This window comes from Cutaneotrichosporon oleaginosum (genome assembly GCF_008065305.1).
Source record: "Cutaneotrichosporon oleaginosum strain ATCC 20508 chromosome Unknown ATCC20508_contig04, whole genome shotgun sequence".
NCBI classification, from domain to species: Eukaryota; Fungi; Basidiomycota; class Tremellomycetes; order Trichosporonales; family Trichosporonaceae; genus Cutaneotrichosporon; species Cutaneotrichosporon oleaginosum.
Window position 1 is genome coordinate 1,504,354 of NW_027072173.1, and position 27,195 is coordinate 1,531,548.

General features: G+C 60.6%; 11 protein-coding genes across 11 annotated transcripts; 5 read left to right on the top strand and 6 right to left on the bottom strand.

Annotated features, from left to right (window-relative positions):
- Positions 1 to 1,071: 1,071 nt before the first annotated feature.
- COLE_05033 (uncharacterized protein) lies at positions 1,072 to 2,453 on the top strand (the record flags this gene model as incomplete). Its single annotated transcript, XM_018420413.1, has 5 exons — positions 1,072 to 1,122; positions 1,156 to 1,632; positions 1,668 to 1,845; positions 1,882 to 2,223; positions 2,317 to 2,453. 5 exons carry the CDS (start codon positions 1,072 to 1,074, stop codon positions 2,451 to 2,453), a joined length of 1,185 nt encoding a protein of 394 aa, XP_018278147.1.
- Positions 2,454 to 2,833: 380 nt separating this feature from the next.
- On the top strand, positions 2,834 to 4,069 carry COLE_05034 (uncharacterized protein; the record flags this gene model as incomplete). Its single annotated transcript, XM_018419312.2, has 4 exons — positions 2,834 to 3,347; positions 3,379 to 3,708; positions 3,763 to 3,849; positions 3,882 to 4,069. The coding sequence occupies 4 exons, from the start codon at positions 2,834 to 2,836 to the stop codon at positions 4,067 to 4,069; spliced, it is 1,119 nt and encodes a 372-aa protein (XP_018278146.1).
- A 2,281-nt stretch (positions 4,070 to 6,350) lies between these two features.
- COLE_05035 (uncharacterized protein) lies at positions 6,351 to 8,035 on the bottom strand (the record flags this gene model as incomplete). The annotated part of the gene is made up of 3 exons (XM_018423475.2): positions 6,351 to 7,166; positions 7,248 to 7,676; positions 7,763 to 8,035. The coding sequence occupies 3 exons, from the start codon at positions 8,033 to 8,035 to the stop codon at positions 6,351 to 6,353; spliced, it is 1,518 nt and encodes a 505-aa protein (XP_018278143.2).
- Positions 8,036 to 8,794: 759 nt separating this feature from the next.
- COLE_05036 (uncharacterized protein) lies at positions 8,795 to 10,709 on the bottom strand (the record flags this gene model as incomplete). Its single annotated transcript, XM_018420409.2, has 2 exons — positions 8,795 to 9,058; positions 9,117 to 10,709. 2 exons carry the CDS (start codon positions 10,707 to 10,709, stop codon positions 8,795 to 8,797), a joined length of 1,857 nt encoding a protein of 618 aa, XP_018278142.2.
- A 1,448-nt stretch (positions 10,710 to 12,157) lies between these two features.
- Positions 12,158 to 12,829, bottom strand: COLE_05037 (uncharacterized protein; the record flags this gene model as incomplete). Its single annotated transcript, XM_018420412.1, has 2 exons — positions 12,158 to 12,378; positions 12,709 to 12,829. The coding sequence occupies 2 exons, from the start codon at positions 12,827 to 12,829 to the stop codon at positions 12,158 to 12,160; spliced, it is 342 nt and encodes a 113-aa protein (XP_018278141.1).
- Positions 12,830 to 13,479: 650 nt separating this feature from the next.
- Positions 13,480 to 17,145, bottom strand: COLE_05038 (uncharacterized protein; the record flags this gene model as incomplete). Its single annotated transcript, XM_065626383.1, has 5 exons — positions 13,480 to 14,213; positions 14,250 to 14,688; positions 14,722 to 16,929; positions 16,960 to 16,995; positions 17,035 to 17,145. 5 exons carry the CDS (start codon positions 17,143 to 17,145, stop codon positions 13,480 to 13,482), a joined length of 3,528 nt encoding a protein of 1,175 aa, XP_065482324.1.
- Positions 17,146 to 19,026: 1,881 nt separating this feature from the next.
- On the top strand, positions 19,027 to 19,619 carry COLE_05039 (uncharacterized protein; the record flags this gene model as incomplete). Its single annotated transcript, XM_018425435.1, has 5 exons — positions 19,027 to 19,122; positions 19,166 to 19,188; positions 19,220 to 19,326; positions 19,399 to 19,535; positions 19,569 to 19,619. The coding sequence occupies 5 exons, from the start codon at positions 19,027 to 19,029 to the stop codon at positions 19,617 to 19,619; spliced, it is 414 nt and encodes a 137-aa protein (XP_018278139.1).
- Positions 19,620 to 19,791: 172 nt separating this feature from the next.
- Positions 19,792 to 20,595, bottom strand: COLE_05040 (uncharacterized protein; the record flags this gene model as incomplete). Its single annotated transcript, XM_018423474.2, has 4 exons — positions 19,792 to 19,958; positions 19,991 to 20,253; positions 20,284 to 20,339; positions 20,374 to 20,595. The coding sequence occupies 4 exons, from the start codon at positions 20,593 to 20,595 to the stop codon at positions 19,792 to 19,794; spliced, it is 708 nt and encodes a 235-aa protein (XP_018278138.1).
- Positions 20,596 to 21,362: 767 nt separating this feature from the next.
- COLE_05041 (uncharacterized protein) lies at positions 21,363 to 23,143 on the top strand (the record flags this gene model as incomplete). The annotated part of the gene is made up of 2 exons (XM_018423473.2): positions 21,363 to 22,092; positions 22,152 to 23,143. The coding sequence occupies 2 exons, from the start codon at positions 21,363 to 21,365 to the stop codon at positions 23,141 to 23,143; spliced, it is 1,722 nt and encodes a 573-aa protein (XP_018278137.1).
- Positions 23,144 to 23,229: 86 nt separating this feature from the next.
- COLE_05042 (uncharacterized protein) lies at positions 23,230 to 24,965 on the bottom strand (the record flags this gene model as incomplete). Its single annotated transcript, XM_018423472.2, has 4 exons — positions 23,230 to 23,487; positions 23,525 to 23,809; positions 23,843 to 24,697; positions 24,777 to 24,965. The coding sequence occupies 4 exons, from the start codon at positions 24,963 to 24,965 to the stop codon at positions 23,230 to 23,232; spliced, it is 1,587 nt and encodes a 528-aa protein (XP_018278136.1).
- Positions 24,966 to 25,099: 134 nt separating this feature from the next.
- COLE_05043 (uncharacterized protein) lies at positions 25,100 to 26,517 on the top strand (the record flags this gene model as incomplete). The annotated part of the gene is made up of 6 exons (XM_018423471.2): positions 25,100 to 25,174; positions 25,209 to 25,222; positions 25,296 to 25,565; positions 25,660 to 26,007; positions 26,095 to 26,422; positions 26,467 to 26,517. 6 exons carry the CDS (start codon positions 25,100 to 25,102, stop codon positions 26,515 to 26,517), a joined length of 1,086 nt encoding a protein of 361 aa, XP_018278135.1.
- Positions 26,518 to 27,195: the final 678 nt, after the last annotated feature.

Below are 27,195 nucleotides of genomic sequence, written 5' to 3' on the forward strand. Positions count from 1 at the left end.
ACGCTGTCACATCATCGGCATGCAGACCACTGACGGCACCGTTCGCTGCCGAGCGCAATGTCCGCGTGTCGCTCTTGCACGCTGTTCCAAGCTGCTATCAGGCTAGATCAGGCTCACGGATGGCAACTCCCACGCCACAGTGAGCGTTCCACCCCGAGGTCCCAGTGACGACACAGAGGCGGGTCGCCGATGTGGGAGAGTTTCTCAGTTGAGCGCAGGCAAGCCGCGGCCATGCGGGGCCAGAGAGGCGGTGAGCGCATGTCTGCTCCGCAGCTGCTGCGCGGCATGCAAGGGTTGGGGGGATATTATGAGCCATTGGTCACGGATGCGGAAGCACTCGATGGGTCTTGGTGCTGGAGATGGATGTCATGTGGCACGACGACGAGGTCATGACATGACACGGTCGCCCCTTGCACTAGTCATTTCCATCCACCACCCACAATCTCGGTCGGGCGTCGCCATCCTTACACCAGACACATCAGTTGGCATCTCTATGGCTTCTCTGAACCTCTACCTCAACTCCATTTCGACTGATCACTTCCGACCACGCAGTCGCACAGACGGCACAGCCACCGCAGACTAATAAGGCGCAGTCGAAAAGCAAAGTCGCTTAGAGTTAAGGAAACACAATTTGAGGTGCCACGCGACGCGATTAGGCCACGCAACGCCACCACATCACGTTCGACCACCCTCATCTCCGCGTCTCACTCTGTTCATATTGTCCTCGAGCACGCTCCCATTCTCCCCCACTCAGCCCTCTCGACGTTCATACACTCCGCCGGAACCGCGCTTGCCCCCACTCGCCCCGGCTCCCGCGTAGCTTGTGAGTGCGCCATCTGCGTCGCGTTGCGCGGCGCCGTATCCGATACCTCGGCGAGCATTCACAAGACGGTGTGCACTCATGTCGCTGCCTACGATCAATGGCGCCAAGTCTCGTGGCCTAGACGCGACCATGAAGCAGCCATGCACAGCGGACAAAGTGCGAGACGCGCCGTTGTTCGATGTTGCGCGCTCCTTCCCATTTCCGCAGCTCCTGTTTTCCGCTGACAACAGACGCGATCCTCCGCAACAATGTTGTCGGTGCCACGACTGCGGTACATCGGTGCCGCCGTCGGCGTTCTCGTGCGTTTTTTGCCCCTGTGGGCCTAATCCCAGTTCCTTTTCCATCTCCTCGCAAGCATCCACCCCACATATAGAGACAAGACCAGCTTCGGGCTCCTTCCAAGTGGATGGCGGGATGAACCAGCCCATCTCAGCTCATCGCTCGCATCTGGCCCGGAAGCGGGCACAGTCGCCCCCATCCCGAGCACAGAGGACCTGCGTGCCGCCAAGGACAAGATGGACAACCGGCGCAAAGCCAAGGCCGTTTTCGTGATCTTGGCGCGCAACTCTGACCTGACGGGTGTCATGCAGAGCGTCAAGCAGATGGAGGATCGGTTCAACTACTGGGCCAAGTACGACTATGTGTTCCTCAACGACGACGACTTTGACGACACTTTCAAGGAGCTCACGCAAAATGTCATCGGGACCAAGGCGCACTACGGCAAGATCGAGAGCGACCATTGGCACCAGCCGTCGTGGATCGACGAGGAGCGCGCCAAGGCTGGCCGCGAGGAGATGATCCGCAACAAGGTGGGTACTCCGCGGCGTACTTAGCTCACAAGCAGGTCATCTACGGCTTCAGCGTGCCATACCGCAACATGTGCCGCTTCAACTCGGGCTTCTTCTTCCGCCACCCCCTGCTCGCCGACTACGACTACTACTGGCGCGTCGAGCCCGACGTCCAGTTCTTCTGCGACATCGCGTACGACCCCTTCCTCACCATGCAGGACAACGGGTACAAGTGTGCGTAGTCGCGCGCACGCGCAATGCTGACAGCAGACGGCTGGACGCTCTCGCTGTACGAGTACGAGCTCACGATCCCCACGCTGTGGTCCGAGACCAAGAAGTTTATCCAGGAGAACCCCCAATACATCCACAAGAACAACGCGCTGTCGTGGATCTCGGACAACGGCGGCGAGAGCTACAACCTGTGCCACTTCTGGTCCAACTTTGAGATCGGAGACCTCAACTTCTGGCGCTCGGACGCCTACATGGCCTACTTCAACCACCTCGAAAAGGCCGGCGGCTTCTACTACGAGCGCTGGGGCGATGCGCCGGTACACTCGATCGCGGCGGCCCTCTTCCTCGACCGGAACGAGATCCACTGGTTCCAGGACATCGGTGAGTGGAGGCGAGGGCGGGGTGGTTGTCAAGGCGGAGGCGAGCGCCAAGCCGGCGGAACTGCAGCACCTGCGCCTGCAACGCTGACACCAGGCTATCGCCACGAGCCATTCCAGCACTGCCCGCAGGGCGAGTTCCACTCGCGCGGCAAGTGCTGGTGCGACCCGAAGGACAACTTTGACTTTGAGGGGTACTCGTGCACAGCTCGCTGGATCGACATGATGAAGTAGACAGGCACCATGAGAGGCCGACAGGTTCGGCCACGCCCGTAGACTCGGATGCATGACTTAACGCAAGGTGGTGGTGCGGGGGGGCGGGGGGGGGGAGGGGGGTACAGGATACTCTTCAGGAGGGCTGCTCGCTCGCCCGCTCCCGGATCCATCATGGCGACCGCCTAGCGACGTCTTACTCCTGTTCTCAGCAGGACGCATTGCCTCTACGTTGATGCAGCAGCCGTTTTCTTGCCGGAAGCAACACACGGCACGCCGGCGGCGTACGCCGGGGCCCATACCTCCTGTCTGCCTCATCTCCAGGCACGGTTCAGAAATTGTTTCGCGCCCAAGCTCATCCGCTCGGTCCACTACTCCATCTATCCTCTCCATCACTGACCATGAGCGACGCCTTCCCTCCCGAAGCGCTCGCGCTCGCGCACGCGCTCCTTGCGGCCGCGCAGTCCTCGCCCCTCGCGGACATCCTCGCCCTGCTCGACCGCGGCGCCCCGGCATGGTACCAAGACGAGGCGCTGGGGTGGTCGGCGCTGCACTACGCGGCGGAGCGGCGCGAGCCTGCGCTCCTGCGCGCGCTGTTGCGCGGCGGGGCGGTGTGGAATGCCGTGGACCGGTGGGGGCGCACGGCGGGCGAGGTGTGTCTCTCGCTCAACGACCAAGAGGGGTGGGAGGCGGTGCGGAACGAGGGCGTGCGCTCCGAAATGCTCGTGCATGCCATGAAGGGGGCGGCGGCGGGGACAGGCGCGATGACGCTGCGCGCAGAGGACAAGACGAGCGCGGGGGACAACCTCGCCTTCCTCGCCAGCAAGCTTACGTGGGATGTGGGGGAGGACGGGCGGGAGCGCGTGCTCGACGCCGACGGGAACGGGGTTATGATGGGCTGGGAGGAGCCGTTGAGTGCGTCGGTGTAGGGGCGCGCTGACGCTAGTGCGCGAACACGTCCGCCTTATGACGGATCATGTGTGCGCCGTCGAGAAGGGAGGGGACGGCATGAGCGTCCTCAATGTCGGGTTTGGGCTTGGCATCGTCGACCGCCTCTTCCAGGCCACGCGGCCGATGCATCACGTCATCATCGAGGCGCATCCCCAGGTCCTCGCGTACATGAAGAGCAAGGGCGTGTATGAGTGGCCCGGTGTCAAGGTGCTCGAGGGGCGGTGGCAGGACTTCGTGGGGGAGCGGATGGGCGAGTTGATTGAGGCGAGTGGGGGGATGGGCTTCGACGCCATTTTCGTCGACACGTTCGCGGAGGGATACGAAGGTGTGTATTGGGGCGGAGAAGCGAGGGTAGAGAGAGATCGAGCACTGACACCAGACCTCAAGGCGTTCTTCGAGGTGCTGCCCGACATCCTCGAGGCTGAGCATGGCATCTTCTCGTTCTGGAACGGCCTCGGCGCGACTAGTGAGGCGCAGGCGTGATGGAGCTGACACCAGACCCTACAATCTACGCCGTCTCATCTTCGCTCGCCGAGCTCCACATGGACGACGTGGGCCTCGAGACGACATGGCACGACGTGCCAATCCCTCAGAGTCTGGCCGAGGAGGTGTGGCGTGGCGTTAGGCGAAAGTACTGGGAGCTCCCGGGTTACCGTCTCCCGATCGCCAAGATGCGTCTTGCATAGTGCATAGAGTCTAGATGTAGATGCTGTAGAGGGACAGGCTGGGACAAGCTGCGTCGGCAGGTATGCAGCCGGCGCGATCTTTGTGCTCGGTTAAAGTGTCTACGGCCTCCTGTCAACTACTGAAGTAATTCAACTCACAAGATAGTAGCGACAACCTTGCGTCCCTCGCCCTTTCCTGCCCATCCATTCCCACTGTAGCGGAACTCCGCGAGGTAGATGCTGCTGTCAGCCTGGTTGACACTTTTAGCTCACCCCTGCCACGTCCCAAGCACGAGCTTGCCTTTCGAGATGGGGAGAGTGATGGAGTTGCCGACGAGCGACGTCTTCAGGTGCGACACTGAGTCGCTAAAGTCAGCTTGGCAGCATCTCGCCGCTAGACGTACTCCGGTCCCTCGTCAGTGTGCTCCCACGGGAACGACTCTGGCACGATCTTGTCCAGACTGCTGTCAGCCCGGAGGTCACCTTCGGAGCTCACGCCATGTCCATATCTGCCGTCAGTTCAGCTAGTCAAAGTAGGCTCACCGGTGCGCACCGAGCTGGGGTCAGATTGGCTACCGTGAGTATAGCTCACGGGTCGGCGTTCTCGTTCACCTGGTGTTAGTTGCTCGCAGCTGTGCTTCCCGCTAGCGGCCTCCCCTCGATTGTGCAGGAAGGAAGAGAAGTCACCCACAGTCAGTCCTGCACTCGTGTGCATGCAGTTTAGTGTGAAGATGCCGACGTCGACACCGCGCAGGCCTTCCTCACACTCGCGCACGACCTCGCGCGTGACGAGGTGCATGCCTTTGGTCTGGTACGGAAGGCGGCTGGCGTCAGCTCCTCTTTTGCAAGCTGGACTCACAAGGTCTTCTGCCACGGCATGATAGGATATCAGGAGATGCAGAGAGTGATGAAGAGAGCGAGAGAGGGAGCAAGAGCGAAAGCGAGCTGAAGAATCAGAGGATGGCAGAGAGATGTCAGCTTGGCCTCGACCTATGACGCATTACCGCCGGCCCAGCCCAGCTCTCCCACGGTCGATGCTCACAATGTCCAGCAACAACGCGATCGAACCCATCTTCCTCGTCCACAGTCCACAACAATCTCGTCACACCGATGGTGAGCGCGCAGCTGCACAACTCAACAGATCTAACTCCAGTCTCTCGTCTACCTTCCGCAGGAGACGACTCCAGGTGTGTCTCCGCTCTTCTCGCTCTGCGCCAGCTCATCTCCTCCTCTCTCCTGCCCTTCAGCTGCGGACACCGCTGACAGCAGTCCAAAACGACGCGCTCTGGGCGCTTGCCTGGCTCGGCCCCCGCCTTGTTTCTGGCGGTGCCGACGGCATTGTCCGCATCCACGACCCTACGGACCTCGCACTCCCGCTGAACGAGCTCGAGGCGCTGCCTTTGGCCATATCGAGCATCAGCGGAAGTGCGGACGGGCGCTTCATTGCCTCGAGTCTCGACGGTACCGTAGCCCTCGCGGAGGATGGCAAGTGGGTTGACAGGTTTGATACAGGGCGCGAGAGTGGTGAGTGTTCCTTCTCCCTTTCATCGGGCCTCCTTCCCTCCCCTCTCCTACGTATGCCTGACAACAGACGTTCCAGCGTACGCGGCCGCACTCCATCCTCAAGCCGAGGCCTGGGCGTGGGCTGGGCGCGGGACGAAGGTCGCGCTCCGGCGCATCTCCGATAAGCTGGCCGGCGAGGAGAGCTCGGCTACCCTCGAGAAGGGGCGGTTTGGAATGACGGCCAAGTTCTCGCCCGACGGGCGACAGCTCGCTGTCGGCATGGAGAGTGGACATGTCGCCGTGCTTGACGTCTCGACGTCGACCGTCGTGGCGAGCTACGCCGCGCACGCGCTGTGTGTGCGCACCCTCGACTGGAGCCCCGACAGCCAGTGGTTGTACTCGGGCAGCGACGACGCGCGCATCGTGCTCCACGACGTGCGGGCCGGCGGAGAAGGCGCGCGTGGTGAGGGAGCTGTTGCGATTCTGCAGGGACACCAGAGCTGGGTGCTGAGTACCGCGGCCAGCCCCGACTCGAAGCTCCTTGCATCTGGGTAAGTGAAGTGTACGAGCCTTGCGCTGACCATAGCGGCGCCGACAAGATGGTCAAGCTTTGGGATGTGGGACAGCGTGCATGCGTTAGCACCAGCACGGCCGAGGCTGAGGTGTGGGGTGTGGCCTGGCAGGGCGAGTACGAAGGCGCCCTGCCCGCAGGGAAGCAGTTCGCCATCGCGGGCGACGACAAAAAGGTCAGCCTTTACCGCGCGGCGGGGGCTGTGTAATTGCATGCATTCTGTACAACCTAACCGGCGTGCTCGACGATCTCTGTGACAAGGCGGCCGTTGACGACGCGGCTCTTCATCTGCTCGGGGATCGGCCGCTCGGCGTAGTCCCCGTCGTCGCTGGTCGGGATGGAAATGTTGATCGCCGAGGTCTTGGCCGTGATGATCTCAACAGTGTCCATGCACCCCTTGGACAGGTACACTTGCCCAGAGTCGGTGGAGTCCACCTGGATCGTGGGTACGAGACCCGTAATCTGGACCTCAAACGAGGGCGACGAGGTGATGCTCAGCGACGAGACGAGCGTGTCAACAACCAGCGACGTCTTCTTGCAGTTCACCATCGTCACAGCATTGATCTTGCCCGCAATGCGCACCACGCTGTTCTTGCACCCAAACAGGTGCACGGTGTGGTGCAGCGCGGTTTCCTCTATAACAATCTGCTTGTTGTCCTCGTGGTTCTCGATAATCCACTTGTTGCCGTCCTCAAGCTCGGTGCGTGCAGGCTTCTTAGGCGGCGTCTTGCTGAATGAGGCGGGCTTGGGCTTGGTAGGCGGCGGCCCTGGTCTCTTTGGCGATGTGTGGTCAGGCACAGCGCCAGATGTGCGCAGCTCCGGGTTCTTGTGCGTCTGCTGCGACGCGTCGACCTTGCGGAGGCCGGAAGTCACACCCGAGCCGCGGTTGAGGTCGGCCAGGAGCGCGGAGTGGCCACCGCCGCTCGACTTGGCTGGCGTGGCGCCGGCGGCAGCTGCAGGCGGTGGTGGAGGGGGCGGGGGAGCGCCAGCGGCTCCGTTAGGAGCCGACGAAGCAGAGGGGACTGTGGCGGGGGCTGGGGCGCCCTGTCGTCAGCAAAGGGGACATCGCACTGCAGAGCGCCGCACGGGTAACGTTGTGTGATATGTGCACTCTCTCCGACTCACCTTGGGGTTCCACACCACACCTGTGGTGTGCCACTTCTTGACATACTTCTGCAGCGCCTCGATGATTGCACCGAAGGAGCGCGCCCATGTAACAGCGTCAGGGTTGGTCTCCTTGAACTGCTTGTTGACGCGGTCGATCCAGAACTGGGCCGAGTTCTTCATCTCGCCCACAAACGGCGCCGGTGCAGGCTCGACCTGGACCCAGCCCCACGCCGCTGCACCCTCGCCGAGGACGGAGAGCGCCGCCCCCCACTCGCGCCCGTCCTTGGTGCGGCCGAGCTTGTCCTTGGCCTCGATGATGGCGCCGATCGCGTCCGCCTGCGGCTTGAGAAGGCCCTGAGCTGCAGGTGCTGCGGCCGGCTTGCAGTGCGCAGAGGCCATCTTGAGGTAGGCGTACTGCGCGTCGACGAGGGGCGGGATGAGGGCGGACTGGCGTCAGTTGCACTCCCAGGCGAGATGGCTAGCCCCAGCCGGCGGGGCGGGCAACGGAGTCGCACGCCCTCGAGCCTACTCACAGCCTGCTCAACCAGCCCGCCGACCTTCTTCGCGTTCGCCTCGAACTCCTTGACTGCCTCGCCAACCTCATCGGCGTATGCCTTGACAGGTGGGGTCACCTCCTCCTCCTGAGGAGGTGGGGGAGGCGGGGGCGGAGGTGGTGGGGTCGCAGCCGCCCCGCCGCGTGATGGCGAGGGCGACATGCCGACCGCGCCCCCGGCGACGGTGCCGACGAGCGACTCGTGCGCCGTCCCCGTCGGCGACCGGAGGGTGCCGACGCTCTGCTGGGACATTGCGACATCCTCGAGGCGCGAGGTGACGGCTACGGTCAGTTGAAGCAGAAGATAGCAGGATGAGGAGACAGAGGGGGAATGTGATGGCGTGGAGTGTCCCGAACGGCATCGTGCGGGGGCGCAGGTGTGTGGCGTGGGGAGGGTGGTATGCACGTCGACGATACCGAAAGCCTAGGCTCACAGCAGCGGGGCGACTGCCATCACTCCGATCCACATGCTCGTAACCAGCCATCGCCGCTGCGTTCACCCTCCTGCCAGCCTCTCCGCTACCCGGCGCTGGCCAACGTCATACGCACCCTCGAGGCGCTTGCTGTCCGTCAGCCCACGAAGACAGGCTAACTCACAGGACAGTGCTCAGTTGGTGGAGGCCCGAGGTGGGCGGAGCCTGAGCCATGGTCTGGGTTAGATGGCTCGTCTGCAGCAGCTCACGATGAGAGATGGTGTGGAAGCGAGGTCAAGTGCTGAGCTGCTGAGCTGGCTACGTCAGGGAGCCCGCGATCGACGTGCGGAACTTATCCTAGCCTGCCGTTATGGTGGTGTTATGGTGGTGGAGGTGCCTCGCCTCGCTTGTGCAGTTGCCTCGCAGCTCCTCTATAACCAACATTCTCTCATGCGTCAGGTGCGGCGGTGTATATCGCTCCAGTAGAGAGCAGCTGTGGCTTGGTCTCCTCTCCATGCGCCCTCTCACTCCACACTCACGCTTGTCCTCTGTTCCGCATGCCCTGACCTATGCTTGTATGCACTAACACTACATCTACACTACACGTACGCATCGAGCAGACCGCCATACTCGTCGTCGACCTTGTCCTTGAGCTCGGGCACAGGTTGCTGCGCCACAGGCGCCCGAATACTACTCGTCGCTGGCCGCGTCATGCGCAGGACGCTCAGTAGCTCGCGGCCCGCGCGGCGCTTGATGATTGTCTTGCACTCGAGCCCGGCGGCGCGCATGCGAGCATTGATCTCGTCAGGTTTGTTTTGCGCGACTGCGACCAGGTAGAATCTTCCTCCTGGAGCGAGGAGCGTCTAGAGTGAGCTCTCGCACTTTCTTTGTGATTTGGAAATGGAGGGAGAAAACACTTACGGGAAGCTTCTCAAGGACGAGATTCGTCACGGCCATGCCGAAGTTGCCGCCGGCCCAGGCGCCGCCGATGTCGCGACCCGCCTGGGTGGCAGTCATCTCCGCTTCCTCAGTCTCAACGTAGGGCGGGTTGAAGATGAACAGGTCGATCTCGCCGGCGAGACGCTTCGCGAGTGGGTCGAGTAGGTTGCAGAGGACCGGGTTAAGGGGCACATCGTTTGCAGCACCAGTGCGCAGCGTCACATCCGCAGCGTACTTGTTGATGTCAGTTGAGATAATGCAGGTGCTCGAAGGACCAAGCATTGAGGCCATGAAGGTCGATGCGATGCCCGACCCGGAACCGATCTCGACACAAAGTGCCGGCTTTGCTTTCCGGATCGCGAGGGCGTCCTGCTCCAATGCATCCAGCAGAATAAAGCTGTCCTCAGCTGGTTCGTACACGTGCTCATAGTCCTCCTCAGTGAGATGACCGATTGCGGGCGTCGGAATGCTGACAGGCTCTGCCGGCTCTGGCTCTGGTTCAGGCTCTGGAGGCGGTGGAGGTGCAGAGGTCGCCCTGGACAAGGCGTGTGAGGACGCTGGCGGCTTGGCGTATTCAAGACGTGCATGCGCCGCCTTAGGTGTCGAGGCGATGGCCGAGTGCCATTCAGCGCTGGAGGTCCTCGAAGCGTCACTTTCATAGGGGGTCGAGGCGACACTGTCGCGCGTGCGATCCGAGTCACTCCCATAGCTCGTCACAGAGTTGCGATGACCGTCTGAGCTGCTCTTGGTCGGCGAGGATGGCTTGCGGTTCCGGCTGCCTATCCGGTACAGGCCACCGTGCACGCCGTGTGGTGGAGGCGTCGACAAGCCTGGCAGTGGCTCGCTCAAACGGCCGTTCGGTGATCGGCCACCTGACGGCACTCTGTGACCTGGCAGCGGGCTGCTCGCTCGCGATCGGCCGTTAGGTGATCGCCCGCCTGATTGCCCGCCCGAGTTGCTTGCACGTCGTACTGAGCTCGAGAGAAGGAGTGGCCGGGGCCCTGCTGCAAGATGGCCATCCTTCTTTGGAGGCTCGACCTTCTCCTTTGTCGCGCCGATTGTGAGCGCCAGGCCGGAAAGTTTGTCGTGCAGGCTTGTCACGGATAGGGCAGAGCTGGACGCGTTACTATCGCTCCTCTTCCTCGGCGGAGGGTTGGGGAGACTGCTACGCTTGTCGGGCGAGAGAGGCCCATAGATAGGCGAGCGAGGATGACCTGGTGTCGAAGGAAGTGAGGAGAAGTGCTCAAACTCCTCCCCATCTATCGACTCATCATCACGAGGAGCTCGCTTTAGCCATCGCCCGGCGGCAGAGCTCGCCGCAGCACTCAGTCCCTTCCAGTTTGGTCCTGCGGGGGCATTGCTGATGGCGGCCTGCGAGGCGGCCTTGGCGCTGGCCGAGGCCCGCGCCAGAGAATCAGCGGTGCTCGACTGTGAGAGTTGAGACGTGTACTGAGAGTAAGACGACCACGCGCCTTGAGCTGCGGCGCGCAGTTTGGCGGTCGCCCAGCTGCTCTTCCCCGCTGCTTTGTCGCGCTCCTCAGCCCAGCCGGCCGCATCGGGGTCCGTACCCTCCATGATCGCGGTCAGACGTTCCTGGTGAAGCTCAAAGGCCGTGAAGAGGAGATGAGGCGTCCCGCCAAGCTCACTGAGCTTATAGCTGCGGAACAGCTGAAGAACGCGCACGAACGACGTCTCCGGATCTTCCTCATCGATGACGGACGGCGCGACAATATTCTCCGGCTCGTTCCACAGCGTCTTGCGCCTACGCGGCGACGGCGCCGGCGGGCAGTAAATACGCTGCTTAAGCATGCACATAACGGCAACACAGAGGTCGATGAGGGTGTCCAGCTTGGACCGCATCTCGGGCGTTGTCGGTGGTTGCGAGAACAGGTAGTCCCAGGTGTTGAGGAGGTTGGCGCGATCGTGCGTCATGAGCCCCGTGAGCCACTGGTAAGTGTATAGCGGCTGTGCAGGGTCAAGGTTGCGGCTGCAAAGCGTTGTCCACAGCGGCTCGTCGGCCCAGCGCATGCGCCGCCCGAGGCGCTGCATAGCGAGGTTGATGTTGCCATCAGGGCCAGAGGAAACGACGTCGCCGAGCTCACCCATGATGGCGGTGAACGCCCAGAACGTCTCTTCCTCGGCGTAGCTGCCATGCACCGGATCGCCTCTGTGGCGCTCGATGAGTTCGCCATAAATCAAGTACAGTGGAATCACAATGTCGATGAACGACGGCGCATACGTCCAACCGGGGTTGGAGCGAGTGAAGACGAACAAGAGACGCGTGATGGCCTCAATGTGCGTGTCGCCCTGTGCGGGGTCAGCGATGCGTGAGGCGTCGCGCACAGCTTGCGGCGAGAGGAGCGTGATGGGCGAGGGCGGATGTGCGCCTTCGGCATCCGCGGGAATGGTGAGGGAGAGCGAAGGCGTGTGATCCTTGGCGGGAGGGTGTTCAGCGTCCGGTGAAAGGACAATCTTTGGCGACAACAGTGGCTCGGAGTCTTTCCTCGCCTCCTCCTGTTTGCTCTTGTCTGGAATGCCATTTTTGGCTGCGATGATGCGGTCCAGGCGCGCAAACAAGACGCGTCGGCAAAGAAGAGGTGGTGGGCGGGGCCTTCTGCGCCGCTCGCGCTCCCGGCGGTTCACGTCCTCGTTGCGTGCGCCCGTGCCCTCCTCTTCGGAAGTCGAATCCTCCTCTTCGGTTATAGCACCGTCATCGCGCACGGGTGCAAGAGGAGAGGAGCGAGGAGGAAGCGTTCGTGCCCGCAGAGGCACAATGTCTGGCGCCTGGCGTTCGAGGTCCTGCGCGATGCGGAGTAGCAGTGCGTCTACCGGTGCAGGTGGATCGGTGGGCTGTACGTCAGCAGCTGCGAGACCAGCAGCCCATGGAACCGGAGAGCTGTACGCTTGAGCGCGGCAATCGTGCAGACGGTCATCACAGACAAGCCGATGACAGCGGCGTAAGTGAGCGCGCGAAAGCGCTCATGCCTCACAAGCGATCGTGGAATGTCGGTATGCGGTGTGGATCATAGGAAGGCAGTCGGGGACCTACCGATGGCGCAGCATCCAGCTCCTGCATGACCGCGCGAACGAGATTCTAAGATTAGCTCCGGCATATGCAAGCTCACGTAGTATTTCTCGCGCTGGGCGCGGCGTGTCCGCTTCCATGCGCGCTTTTCGGGTGGTAGAACACCTAGAACGAGCGAGTAGGCTAGCGGGCGGACGAAAGCGGGTTGAGAGGGGATACCTGTGGGGTTAGCGGGCTACAAGCCGACTACAGGAGGTGCGATGTCTTCAGTAGCGCAGAATCGGACCGAGGTGTAGCAAGCCGAGGTCGCGAGAGGAAGGAGCTGCGAAAAACAAAAGAGTGCACTGCTGTGCGGCGGAACGGACGATACAGGCGCTAGACAAATCCGGGGCGACTGATGTCAGGCGCTCGCCAACTTGGCTTCTGGAACTGGCAAAGTAGTAGGCGATAACCAGTCCCAGCACCAAGCTCCAGCAAGCGGGGAACAGTCTGATAGGCAGGCGAAGACGAAGTTGAAGGATCAAACAACGAGCGCGCAGAGCCACGTACCTCTGGAACACAGCTTCCGGAGCGCGGTGAGCTCCACGCGCTGCTCGGTCGCCTCGCGCGTGCCGTCGAGCAACGTCTGGAAAGCGAGATTCAGTGCGCGCTCATCTTCGCGTTCGCCCATGGCGGGCTATGTGGACAGGGATAACAGTTGAGTAGGAAGGAGAGTGGGGAGAGGGAGCGTGGAGAGGTGGGGGGAGAATGTTGAGTGTCGAGATGAGCGATGATGGACGGCGCGGGATGCTTATGCTTGATCGCCCAACGCGTCCAGGACAGCGACCCTCAGGCACTGGAGCGGGATCAATCTGTCCGCACGTCCAAGTCAATGGAGGGATATACGTACACCGGTCCTCACCTACCAATCTGAAGGTCCTTACTAGTCCACTGCAATTGCATGCTCATACGTTGCTACACATCTATGACCTGTCTCGTCGGCCGCCTGCCGCAAGACCCGTTTACACTATATCCTGGCTTCTACTCGCTAAGACCTCCACACAACTCTCGCAACCGGCGGACCAGCATGGCGTAATACGCGTCGCCCTTGCGGTTGGTGATGTCGACGTCATCGAGGCGGTCCAGCACGCCGCGCAGCGACGCGGCAACGCGTTCGAGGGCGCGCATGCTCACAGCTCCTGGCGCGGCGCTACTCATACCCACGGAGGAGAAGCTCAGACTTAGCGTGGTCGGACGTATGCCCTCCCCTCCAGCGTCGGCCGTGTAGTACATCATGTGGCGCCAGATAAGGAGAAGGAGGGACTCGATCATGTCTGGAGGTCAGCTACAGCGGACGAGCGAGAGCTTACTGAAAATGGCTTTGGTCTTCGCAGCAAAACTAGCCTGTAGACCTTCGACACTTGTAGCGCCTAGGCTGGCCACATCGATGTCCTCGCCGGCCTCGAGCTTGTCTGCAATGTCGTCGTACGCATTGGAGACGTCCTGCACTGTCTCTGCCAGCTCCGCGACATACTCCACCGCCGCCGAAAGGGATGGGGCAGAGCCGATACGCACAGCGCCGTTTGAGCGGGCGGCGTCCACAACGAAGACTGGACCAGGCGAAGCGGGTGACCCGGCCTTGAGCCCTGTTGTCGTGGCGACAAGGTAGGCAATAATCACTTGGTTCAGGTTCAGAACCCTGTCCTTAGCATCGGCAGCGTCCTCGCGGAGGTTGTCGGCCCATGTTGGCTCGAGGAATTTGGCTGCCAGGGAAAGGACGGCGTGGTGGAAGGCGCCGAAACCGGAGGAGCTCCGAAGTTCCTCTGGCGACACCTTCGGCACAACTGATGTGAAGAGCGCCACGATGAGGCGGCTCTCGTCAATGCCAGTGGGCGTAATGTACGCCTGGTTCTCGCGCAAAAGGATGAGGAACGAGTCGCGATGCGCACTGAGGAAGGACAACGCGTTCTTTTGCCCGACGCGCGACGGGTGCGCCAGCACGCGCACGAGAAGCTGCAGAGCGGTGATGAGAACGCGGTGCTGACGCTCAACGGCCTCGGCATTGGACACGATAGCTGCTGTCAACTGACCATCCGGCTCCCTAAACCCACAGAGCACATCGTCGTTGAATGGCGAGACACCCATGAAACTACACGTGGCGAATGTCTCAAACACGCCGGCGTCGACAAGGTCACTTGCACCCTTTGCCGAGCCAGCGTACGCCGTGAGGAAAGCAACGTTGGCCTCGTATACCCAGAAGGTGTGCAGTCCGTCGGGGTCGGGCACAAGGCATTCCTGGAGCTGGAGCTCGCGGTCCTTGATAGAGCGGACGAACTGGGCGAGGAACCGGCCGCTCACCACAGGGGTAAGAAGGTGGTTGTCCCCGAAGGCGACGACGCTCGCGAGGAGGGAGAAGCACTCAGTCTTCCAGACATCCCGCATGTCCATCGCGTCGCGGCACAGCAGGGGGACGAACCGGTCCCTACGGGCGGCCAAGACGGTGATCGCCGAGCGACGAAGCGGTCCGTCCAAGGGCACGAGCTGGAGGTACTGGCTGATGGCAGCGTAGAGGTTGCCGCGCACAATCTCAGTCGTGCCCGGCTTGAGGAGCGCGTCGATGATCTTGGTGAGTACCGTCGACATCTGGTCCAGCGGAAGGTTTGAGGCCTCAAGCGTCGATAGAGCGGTCATGAGCGTGTTGACAGACATCAGAACAGCTTCTGAGAGCAGGTCGAGCACCCCAGGCGGCACGTCAGCGCTCATTCTGTCCAGCACGGAGTTGAGCAGTTCGAAGAGCAGGACCTCTTGCCTGTCCTCTGCGACATAGTGGAAGAGCAACGCCAGCGCCACCTTGAGTGTCTCGTTCCATGCCTGCAGGAAGTCGCCCTTTGCAACGAAGATCTGATTCTGGCGGTTCTTGAAGGCCAAGCGCGCAAGAATGTACTGTGCCTCCTTAGCCATTGCGTCGGCGGAGGTACCCTGGATCACGGCGCCCTGGCGCTCAAGCTGGCGGCGGTTCGACTTGAGCGCGCGGGCGAGTACATCGAGGTCGAACAAATCTGTTCCAGGTTGTTTATACTGGTCGAAGTTGAAGTTATAGTAAAACTCGAGCGTCTTGTCTTGTTGGGCGTCGGCGTCGGTCTCATCGAACCTGATGGCAATGTTGGACACAAGGTCGATGAGAAGGGGCGGGCGCTTGTCCACTTCCTCCTCGTCATCATCCGCAAAGAGCTGATGAGAGATGAACTCAGACGATGCGCCGTGGCCCTCAAATGCAAATGACTGGATGCCGACGCAAGCAAGTATGAATCTCTGGTAGTTCAGGTACGCCACGAGGACGTCAGCTGAAGTTTCAACCTGGTCAGTGGACGTAGATGCGATGCCCATGCCCACAACGTCGGCGGAAACTGCGGGACACGTCCGCGGTAGGGCGCCCAGCTGCCGCGCTGGGAAGCCCTCGTATGACTCAGTGTAGGCCATGGTGCACGGCCCTGTGACGGGGTGGGCGAAGAGCTGGTGAATGAGTTGCGCGCTCTTAGCAGCAAGGACGGGGTGCAGTTGAATCATGGGCGGCCTTTCGTTAAGCTGCTCCAGGATGACCTGGAGACAGGAGCGACGCGATCCTGGAGCGCGAGGATCATGCAGGCCGAGCTCACGGGCGCGGAAGTCGAAACCCAGGAGGAAGTGCGCAATATTAGGGCTCGTAGCGTCTGCCGTGTTGTCCACAAGCATGTCCAAAATCGCGGTTCGGATGAGGATAGGAAGGTGGTCAGAGTCCTCGCCGCGGAGCACCGCCTTCGACTCGAGGGCGACGTAGTCCGGGGAGATGTCCTCACCTTCCTCCGCTAGCTTCGACGAGAAGGCCTGTGCGATGCGAATGGATTCGTCAGACGAGTCGATGACACCTGCAAGGCGGTTCATAACCTTTGCGTAAACGCCATGGAACATGTCCGCACTCGAAAAGACAGGAGACTGAGCCAGCGCTGCGATGATCTTGAGGGAAACAAAGGCGACGCTGTTGTCCCGGTCCGCGACCGAGAGGGCAATGTGAATTACGTTCGAGAGACGGTTCAGCAGCAGGTGGTCGAGCGACTGGAAGCCCAGCGGGCGCTTGAAGCCGGCGGTCGACTGCAAGGTGAGGAGAAGCACGTCGCTGAAAACAAGCTGGATGTCGAGAATGCGGTAGAAGATGCGGAGTACGCGGAGGAGGCACTCGTTGGCGATGCGTGGCCTGTTGGGTGCCATGGGCACGGCGCCATCGATAATGTCGCCAAGAGGGGCGAACACTGAAGGTTCACTCAGAAGGCGCAGGAGAATAAGGAAGCCCGGCTGCTCGGACAAAGCAGTGGCCGTGCCACGCGCCGGGGAAAGCAGGTCCGTGAGGTCGAAGGTCTGCAGCGCCTTCTCGAAAAAGGCCATGATGACCTGATAGTTGGACCAGTGCTCGGCAGTCGACGCCTGGGGTCTAGAGCCGAGCAGCACACGGTCAATCACGTACATGGCGCCACGACGCAAGGCGCCGTTCACGCGCCCCTTCTCCGAGGGCATGAGGGTGGTGAGGAAGCTAATGTACGCGCGCGTGAGCGGGTACATGCCCTGATCCTGCTCAGCGAGCTCCATGCGCTGGATCCAGCCGATGGGCTGGGGCACGCGACTACCCTCGCGGACGTCCAGTGTGGGGTCAGCAAAAGTCACGCGCTCGTAGTTTTCAACGGCGCGCGAGACCACATCATCATCGGCCGAATCACCACGTCGCTGGACGAACGCGTTGATCGCGTCGAACACCACAGCCTTGAGATCGGTAGCAATATCGCAGTTGACAATGTCGAAGAGGGTCTGGAGAGGGTACGGCTTAGACTGAAGGAGAGACCCGCGCGCGATCGTTGAGTCGCGCACGACAATCGCCAGCAGCCTTGTCCACCCATCGGCGGCCAGATACTCGTCGTGGCTCATACCCTCGATCGATGTTTGGTGTGTAGTCTTGAGCGTACCGTACAGCGGCGGCATGAGATCAATGTAATGCTGGTAGAACTTGAACAAGGCGTTCCACGACAAGCTCGTGTCCTTGAGCTTCTCGTAGCACTTGCTCGCGCACTCAGGACCTTTTGAGATGGCACACAAAACGTCCCAGAACGCATCGGAAGGGTATGGCGTACGCAAGTCCAGCACGACGCCCGTGAATGTCGATTCGTCCCACAGCGCCGTTGCGCTATCTTGTGGCAAGTGCTGGTATACTGCTGCCATCAGGGTGAGGAACGACTGGAAGTTTTGGGCTGGCGGGCTTCCTGATGATCGCCGCACGACCCCGACGTCCTCCTCCTTGTTTTTGAGTCCGCGGAGGAAGTGGCGCCGCTTCGCCAGCCAGCCCACCAGCCTCTGCAATTGAGAGTAGATAAAGGCGTTGTTGTCGGGATCTGATCGCGTCGCGAGTGCGGTGGTGGGGTCCTCAGGTTCCTCCTCGAGATGCGCAACGAGATTGGTAAGGAACTTGAACGCCTCCCCATTCACAGCCTCCTGAAGATGCCGCTCCGCGCCGCTCTCGTCCAGTCCTACCGTTTGCGGCAACGACGGCTCAAACTTGAGAGCACTTGTGTAGAACACAGCCCACTGTACCTTGGCTGCATCGTGCACCTCAGCGCTCTGCCAGTCCTTTTCGCTGAACTGGGCGTCAGCGTCCTTCCTTCGAGTTTAGCTCACAATGATGTTGCACATCACAAGCATGAATTTTGACACACCCGCGTATGCCTGCACCGTATCGTTCTGGGGGGTGCCCTGGGCCTCTTCCAATGGCGGCGTAGCGGCAAAGAAGGCGGCGAGCATAGTGCCAACGACAGCATCTGGTCGCGACTTCTTCAACCACTTGATAATCTTGACCACTTGCGACGTTTTGAGAAGGCCGCTCAGACCAAGGGTAGCGACGATGCCGGCGAGACGGTTCTGCTCTCGACGCAAGCTTGAGGCGCGGAAATTGAGGAGCTCGAACTGCGCGCCCGACGCCTGTGTACGCACAACGCTGTCGAGACGTCCTTGGAGCACATCAACCTGGTCGATGGCCACGTCCGGCAAAAATCCGTGAGTGCCCCGTTCCGATAGCAGGTCTTCGACCCAGCCGCGCAAGTCGTCAAATGCCTCCCCCTGCTCAGCGTCCTCGCCATGAGTGAGTTTGAGAAGATCCACGACAAAGTCGAGCATGCTCTGCAGGTACTCGTGCAGCAAGTAGACAGCAATTTCTGGATCGGAGCGTTCGGGGAACCGTGGGCGCTGCTGGACCGCATGGAGGGCGAGCATGGCAGAAAGGAGGTGGGAGAGGTTGAGACTGTCTGCAACAGTGTTTGTCGTGACGAGGAGTTCGTCGGTGACGCGGACCTCGACCCCATCAGACGTTGAAATGGACCTCTTTCCAATGAACTCCTTGTCCTCATTGTTGGGGCTGGGGAGAGCCGTGAGGGCGAGTATCCATGGGCGAGCTTCATCGAGCTTGTCGAAGAAGCGGCGCAGGACAGAAGTGGAGGGGCGGGATGCGACTAAGGTGAGAAGATGGAGGAGTTCTGTGAAAAGGGAGGGATCCCACTGCGCGAGTGGGAGCCGCGACATGGTGTGGAAGAGGACGTGGTGAAATGGATGAAGCGGGCGAGGTTTGTTTGGGCTTGGTGGACAAAGTTGTGGTGAGCAGCGACGAGGAGTGAAGCGGTTGTGGGACGGAGGCAAATCGATGACGGTGGAGGGAGGTTAGGTAATAGCCACGTGAAGCAATTGAGTGAACGGGAGCAAATACACCCCAGACGCGGGTTGGATCAAAACAACCACGTCTCGGCAGTCGCCAACTCGATCCCACTCTACCCCTAATAGCGACACTTCCATCCAATCCATCCGTTCATCAACTCAGCAATGTCATCCAAGACCACAGGCGGAAAGGGCGGCAAGGCCAAGACATCCTCCGAGGCAAAAGTGCTCACTACTCGCTCTTCTAAGGCCGGCCTCCAGGTACGCCCTTACCCCCATCTCGCGCGCGCCCTAACCCCCACAGTTCCCTGTCGGCCGTATCCACAGGTACGAAGCGCACTGACGCGCCTGACTTTAGGTTCCTCCGCAACAAGAACGCCAACAATGTGCGCGTCGGCGCGAAAGCTGCAGTCTATGTTGCCGCTATCATGGAGTACCTCACCGCCGAAGTACTAGAGCTTGCTGGTGCGTCTCCACTAGCCCTGTCACAGACGGGGTGGGACGTCGTAGGGAAAAGAGGATAGACACTGATCCCAGGCAATGCGGCCAAGGATCTGCGCGTAAAGCGTATCACTCCGCGTCACCTGCAGCTCGCAATCCGCGGCGACGAGGAGCTCGACCTTCTCATTCGCGCTACCATCGCCGGTGGCGGAGTACTCCCGCACATTCACAAGGTGCGCCTTCTGTACGTCTGTTGCTCACGCCAGACACTTGTCACCAAGCCGTCGGGTCTCAAGCCGAAAAAGGTTGGAGCTTAGGTGTTGTGTATTCGTGTATGTTGCAATCTGTATGGACTCTTTTCGTTCTTTGGATGCAGTTGATGATTTCGACAAGAGTCAAGCTGGGGTTGATGCATTGCATGAGGTGAGATGTGTCAGAAGTGGACGATGAGATGCTGAGATGAGCAGGCGTAGAGACGCAAGAAGAGTGTCAGTTGGACGATTCTATCTCGAGCAGCTCCGTCCGCCGCGCCATTTCCTTGAGCCGCGCCCAAGCGTCGTCGCCATTCCACAGCTCCTCGCCATGTTCTGTTGACAACTGAGGAATTCCTCGTTGCTCAATGGCGAAAGATGCGGCCGTGGAGCCATAGATACAGCCTGTGCTCAGCTCAGTCGCTGCTGTGACGCACCAGCTCGCATATCGTTCGTGAGCAGTAATCCCGCAAGGAGACCACCCATGAACGCGTTGCCCCCGCCCGTGACATCGAGAATGCGGCTTCCATCTCGCCAAAACGCGGGGACCCTGCCGCTCCACTCGTAGGAGAGAGCATACGCACCGTCAGCACCCGCACGTACTACGATCGGGGTGGAGCATCGAGCGCGAAAGGCAGCGGCGTTAACTTCCACCCCATCGTCCCGGCCCAGGATAGTCGCGAGCTCGAGATGGTTTGGACTACATCAGCCTCATAGCACGTATACGCACCTGAAGATATCGAAGCGGGCTGCCAGTGCGGCGTATTCGTCTAAATCTGCGTTTGTCTGGCGTAAGCCTGAGCTGGATGGAGCAGCTTACGCGGACTAGCGGCTCCCATGCTGTCCTCCACCCGACCCCTATGCCTTGGATCTCATCCAAGATTGCCCCCGCACGCTGCGTATCACACACAACGTGAAGCCAACGCACGCCTCCTACTGGACAAGGTGGCAGGAAGTCGCGCGGCGTGATCTGCTTACGGGGGACAAGGTATCGAAAGCTCTGCGTCCCCTCCCTGGCATCAGCCTGCCCACTCTCCGGCATACCCAACCCTGGCTCCGGAATAGATGTTGAGCGCACGCGTTGTGACGTCTCTCGGGCGAAATGACACCATCTCCCCAAGCCGTTCCAGCTGCGACCGGAAGGAGGCCGGGAAGTCAGGCCCAACATCTGCAATGAACCCCACGTTAGCGGGGGGGAGGAATTGTCGCGCAGCCACGGTCGCGTACAAGCCGCCGCCACCGAGCTAGTGTCAGTTCTAACTCTACCCTTCCGCGTGCCGACCGACTGGTGTCTCACTGTTGGCTCGTCCACGGGCACCTCTCGGCCGTCCTCGTCGCAGACAGCGAAGTGGTCGATGATTAGCATACCTCCAGTCAGCGGTCAGGCACTCTGCCGCTCTCATAGCCCATGGGACCATGGACTTACCGAGTGTGGCCACCCTGCCCTCGGGGAGGGAGGTGGGTCGGTCGAACATGGCGCACAGACAGACGTCACGGAGGTTGTTGGTGATTTGAGTTGTTAGTCGGAGGCACGGAACTGGAAACCAACACAAATCCAGCCGAAAGCTCATCACCCATCCACCCCTGAGAATGCGATCTCCACGCCACTCGAACTCGAGTCTTCTCATCACTTCTCCACTGTCTCTCATTCAATCTACTGCCTTGCGACATCTCCCTTGTCTTAACGGGAAGCGCTATCTTTCCGTACGTTTCGCCGACGACGACGCTGTATTGGATGCGCTGAGAGCACCTCCCAGACCCGCGTTTGCCACCCACTTCACATCTACCTCCCCTTCTCGCAGCTCGACGATGCCCACTGCCAAGGATAAGGGCAAGGCCCGCGCCGCCCCGCCCACCGAGCGCTCCCCACTTCTTGGTGACCCCTCCTCATCTTCGTCCTCCTCTCTGCCTCCCGCATGTGTTCAGGCTCCACCCCGACCTCGTCGTTTGGGGGTTTACGTCGCCTTGCTAGCACTTCTCGCAAGTGTGGGTTTCATCGCCATCCTCGCCGCCTCTTTCGTACCTTCCGAGCGTGAGATCCAAGACCTCCCCGACAGCTTCAAGTACGGTACTCCCACGCTCCACATTCAGAATGTCAGTGACGAGGGCGTGCGCGTCAACGTCACACTCTCAGGTGGGCTGGACATCGATTCCGCTCTCGCTCTGGATGGTCGCCGCGGAAGTAGTTGGTGGCAGGGCCTCAGGCGCGGCGCCGCACACGCCGTGCCCCTCCCGGACACCGTGCGAGTCACTATTCCGCAGCTACAGGTATACCCGCGCGGCGGCGGTTTGCCCTTACTCAACATCACGTTCCCGGGCGACATCCTTGTGCCCCTCGTGCGCGGGGATGAACTTCGCCCGCTCTCTGTGGAGGCGGTTGGGGCACCGATAGCGTCGGTCGGTGAGATCTGGGGTTGGGTCCAGAAGGCATGGGCTGCTGGCGACGCCGAGGTGATCTTGGGTGTGCCGGAGGCTCAGGCCCGACTTCTAGGCTTCACATTCACTCAAGCGGACCTTGCCTTTCCCATCAAGTTCGACGGTGAGTGGTATCTAGATGGCGCTGAACCAGTGCCCCGCTCGTTCACGCTCTGATGCCAGTGCCGGCGCTCCCCAATTTTCCTCAGCCTGGCAAGAAGCTCGACCTAAGTAAACTCGTGACATTGCACAACTACACCTTCACCAACAGGGACGGACTTCGTATCATCGCTCTGGCGGCGTTGCCCAACCCTGGAGTCGCCGACATCCCGTTTCCCTTGCCCTTCGCGATTGAGTACGAGGGCGCGCGTATGGCTGAAGTCGTGGCAAACACCGCCAGCGTGTCAAAGGAGAGGATCGAGCTGTCGCTCGAGGGCGACATTATGGCCACGAGCAGCTCTGATGCGCTGGGTAAATTCCTCCGGCGCTTCCTGCACGGCCAGGACTCTCCTATCACTGTGCGCGGCCTTCACGACATGCCACGGCGGTACAAAGGCCCCTCACCACCACAGTTCGTTCTCCAGACCCTCCCCAGCCTCTCTTTGAACCTCAAGTTCCCAGCGCCGCACCCTGCACCACAGATTGTCCGGTCTGTCACAGTGGAGGGCATGAAGCTTGGCGGCGGCGATGCCATAGAGGCCAGCGGCACCGTTGTCGCGCTTGTGCAGTTGCCCGACGGCCTCGAGGGTGTGGATCTCAACGTCTCCGCTATTCAACCGGATGTCCTCATCTACGATGGTCCGGCCATATCCGATGACCGGCCCGACCCCCGCAATCCGCCGCAGGGAGCCTTCGCTCGCATTCACCCATCCCACTTCCTCCACTCCACGACGGTGCGCTCCGACGACCCCGCCACCCCCGACGCGCTGGTAGTGCGCGCGCCGTTTGAGAATGTGCCCCTTGACGTGCTTGAGGGCCGGGAGAGCATCTTCCGCGCCTTCGTGAGCAAAGTCATCTTCAAGGGCGGCGCGAGCGCCGGCATTGGCGGAGTGGTGGATGTGCGTGCGGATCTAGGGGTCGGCGAGGACATCGAAATCGGTGACTTGCCTGTCACTGGTGACTTCTGGGTTGGACGCTCCGCCAGAATTGCGACCCTTCACAATCTCGTTTGGTGATCGCTTGTAAAGTGTATATATGTACTATGTAGAGTCTATCGTACGCATTGGCGCTTGGCACTGGGAGAGCCGCGCGCCGCGCCCCCCTATGGCCTCTTCTGAGTCTGCTGCTTCTGCTGCTGCTGTTTCTTCTCCGCGCCCTTCTTCTTCGCCTTTGGAATGTGGGGAGGGATATCCGCCTCCCACTTGGCCCGAGCCTCGCCCGCCCACTGCTCCGCGACCCACGCCGCTGCATCTTCCTTCGTCTTCTCAGGATGGTCCAGCTGCCACCAGTTGATGGCCTTGAGAATGACCTGGATAAGCTGGCCTGGTGGCAGACTCAGGATGGCCTGCAGCTCCTTGCCCTGGTGTGAGCGCCCAACCCAATGGATTGTAACCCACGTTGACCAGTGGGGGCTGCTTGATACTCTCCGGCAGTCCGAGGGCTACAATTTTGTCGTAGAATGTGGTCCATTCCACGAGAATCGCGTCCTGTTCTGCGCCCCATGTTCCTTCCCAAGTGGGCAAGATGCGGTCGACCACAGCCCAGACAATGCTGCTCTCCCAGGGCTTCACGGCGGGGAGCTGAAGCGTCGTGCCAATGCGCGCGCGTCCTTGGACCTTGGGATCCAAGAGCGAGGCCGCCTCGAACAGGTTCGACACACCGAGCTTGAGCTCGTTAGACAGCTGTCATTAGCTACCAAACTCGTCTCGTCTCACCTTAAGACCTTCTGAGACCACCACTGCTGCTGCAGGCGAATCCTTCTTCTTCTCGGCGGCGATCGCGCCCCGGAAGGGGCAAACGGCCGCCGCGAGCCACAGTGCCTCGCTGCCCTTCCACCGTCCCTCGCGCTCAAGTACAGCGGCGAGGATTTGAGTGGCCTTCAAACCTTCTCCGCGGTCATGCGGCGGCTGGATGTTCTGATCCGGCACCACAAAGATGCTGGAGTGGAGGCCGAGCTCGTCAATGAGCTCCATGGCGCGCAGTGGGGCCTTCTGAAGCATCTTGGTCGTCTCAATACCAACGCGTTCCTTGGACACCTTGGTCTTAAGAGCAGCCTTAATATCGCCCTCCATTATGGCTGCGCTCACGTCGGGCTCAATGGCGAGGTCAAAGCGGGACGCGAAGCGGATGCACCTAAGGACACGGAGGGGGTCATCGAGGAATGTCTGCTTCGGAGGAAGCGGAGTGCGCGCGATGCGCTTCGTCAAATCAGACAGGCCATGTCGCGTCCAATCCTCGACCTCGCGCGAGTGGACATTGAAGAACAAGCTGTTGACCGTCAGGTCACGCCTCAAGGCGTCCTCGAGCGGCGTTCCGAGCTTGACCTGGTCCGGGATGCGAGAGTCGGTGTACGTTTCACTGCGCAAGCCAACAAAGTCGCACTCTAAACCCAGCACTCTTGTAGTTCCCGTTTCAAGGTGCTTGCTCTGCTCGGGGTTTGCAGCGACGCGCCCCACGCTGCCTGTGGTCACGCCGTGCTCATGGAGGAAGGCGACGAATGCCTCAGCGAACGCATACCCGCTCGTCGTGGACAGCGCAACATCGAGGTCATGAGAGGGAAGATCAAGGATCTGGCTTCAGCAGAAGCCCAAAGTAAGACAACGAAGAGAGAGAGAGAGAGAGAGAGACAGAGAGAGATGCAGCGCTCACCTTGTCCCGCACCCAGCCGCCCGCAATGCGGCACTCGATTGGGGGGTTGTAGCCACGCGAGAACTCGTCGAGGAGAGTCACGAACTTGTCCTCGGTGTCGGAGAGGCGGATGGCGCCTGCGGCAATAACGGGACGGGCGGAGGCCATGTAGAAGCGGCGGAGTGGTCGTGCTAGACGGTTGGAGAGCATGCAGAAGTTGGAAGAGGCCACAGTCGAACTCAGCAAATAATCGAGTTGGGCAGGGACCACCGGGGACCCCACACCGCCTTGTTGGCGCCTCACCGCAACAGGACGCGCCGAGCTCTCATCTTTCCACATCCACCATGAACGACAACCTTCTCATCGCGCTTGACCGCGTGAAGTTCTACGCGCAGGATGCGCTCATGACTGTGACACAGGTGCGTCTGCTGCGTTAGGGCTTGCTGATAGCAGTGCATTTGCCGTCCGTAAGTCTCGGAAACCCGACTACCTTCCCTCCAACACCCGCGGGCTTCCGTTCATCGCCGGTGCTAACCTCAGCGATGCGACACTCAAGATCAACGGGAGGCAGTACAAGGTTGACAAGCTGCTAGGCGAGGGAGGTTTCTCCTTCGTGTACCTTATACACGACACGAGCCTGGGGCAGCTGTTCGCCCTCAAGAAGATGCTCGTTACCACAGGTCAGGAGGGTGTGCAGCAGGCAATGCGGGAGGTCGAGATGATGCGCCGCTTCCGTCATCCAAACATCATCAAGCTCCTGGACTCGGCAGTGCAGCAGGACGAGAGCGGCGACGGTAAAATCATCTATCTGTGAGTGCGCAACCCCTTGCCAATCTGGCATCCGCCGCCGAGGGTCGCTCGGCGTTCCGCACCGCTCCTCATGTCGCTCCCACGCTCACACCAGATTCCTTCCCTACTACCCCAAAGGCAACCTGCAGGACTTGATGACGCAGAACGGGGTGACTGGAAACCGGATTGACGAGGACCGCCTTCTCCGCATCTTCCACGGCACCTGTCTCGCCGTCCGTGCCATGCACCAATACCGCCTACCGAATGTCACGGCAACATACCCTCCGACGCGCGACGACGAGCCACTTCTTAACCAACCTGAGCTTGTTTTCGACGCTCCAGAGGACGAGCCGGGGCAAGAGGGCGAGCTCGTGCCATACGCTCATCGCGACATCAAGCCGGGGAATGTGATGCTCGCCGACGATGATACGCCCATTCTCATGGACTTTGGGTCGACGATCAAGTGAGTAGCTCCTCTCACACGCGTCTCCCAACTTGCCTCTTCAACCCACTCCCTCCTGGAGTTGTTATTGCCTCCGCTTACATCCAGAGCTCGCATCCCCATCTCTAATCGCCAGCAGGCGCTGCTCGAACAAGATATTGCCGCCGAACACAGCACGATGCCTTACCGCGCACCGGAACTGTTTGACGTCAAGACGGGCAAAACGCTTGACGAGAAGGTCGACATCTGGAGTCTGGGATGTACGCTGTATGCCGTGGCGTACGGCTTCAGCCCATTCGAGACCGATGGCTCGTCTCTCGCCATGGCCGTCATGTCCGGACGCTACCGACACCCGGGCGGCTACTCTGATCGAGTGACAAAGCTCATCGACGCGATGCTGGTTGTGGACCCCCAGCAGCGCCCCGACATTCAGAAGGTGGGCGCCCAAGAAGGCTTCACTCTCGTACACGCTGACACCAGGTCATCGAGCTCACGGAGGCTTCGTTGCGGACAGGACAGAACTCCAACTAGGGTTGTGTTGCAGCGGTGAGGTCGCTCAGGCTCGATCCGAGGTCAACCATGTATCTGTATGACTGACTGGGCAAGGGCTCGACTGACGACTGGACAAATACATGTTTACCGAGGAGGCGTGACGAGGAAGCCTCCAGCCGGGCTTTACGGAGAGGAGTCTCGTATGGTTTGGCTGGGGCTAGTCATGGTCAGATTTCAATCGTTGGGACAGAAAGATGTGTAGCCCAGGCATTGCCCTCCTGAACAAGCTGCCCAGAAGTTGATCAATGGGCTGGCAGATTCATCTTGACGCAGGTCGGAAATTACATCAGCTTCGTTCTCGCGGAATTACAACAGCATCCGCAGAAGGACAATCTGCGCGTTCGTTGAATAACATGAAGAGCGCAAAGCGGCTGAGCCAGTCAAGCGCGGTCTCGGTTTGCCTCATGTGCAGAAGGCTTCACGATGGTCTGAAGCCGCACCGGAATCCCTTCCTCGAGAAGTTGGAGGAGATAGGCACCTTGGTCTGGCAATGTAGGTGTGGGGCGTCTAGGACGAGTGTCAAAGAGGACCCATGCGGCGCCACGGCCTTCACGTGGAGCGAGACGGGTATGGCACCGGGTATGACTGGAGGAGGAGAGGAGACGTACACGGGCTGAGGGGGTGTAGGAATAGCCCATGGAACCGGTATTGTCGGCT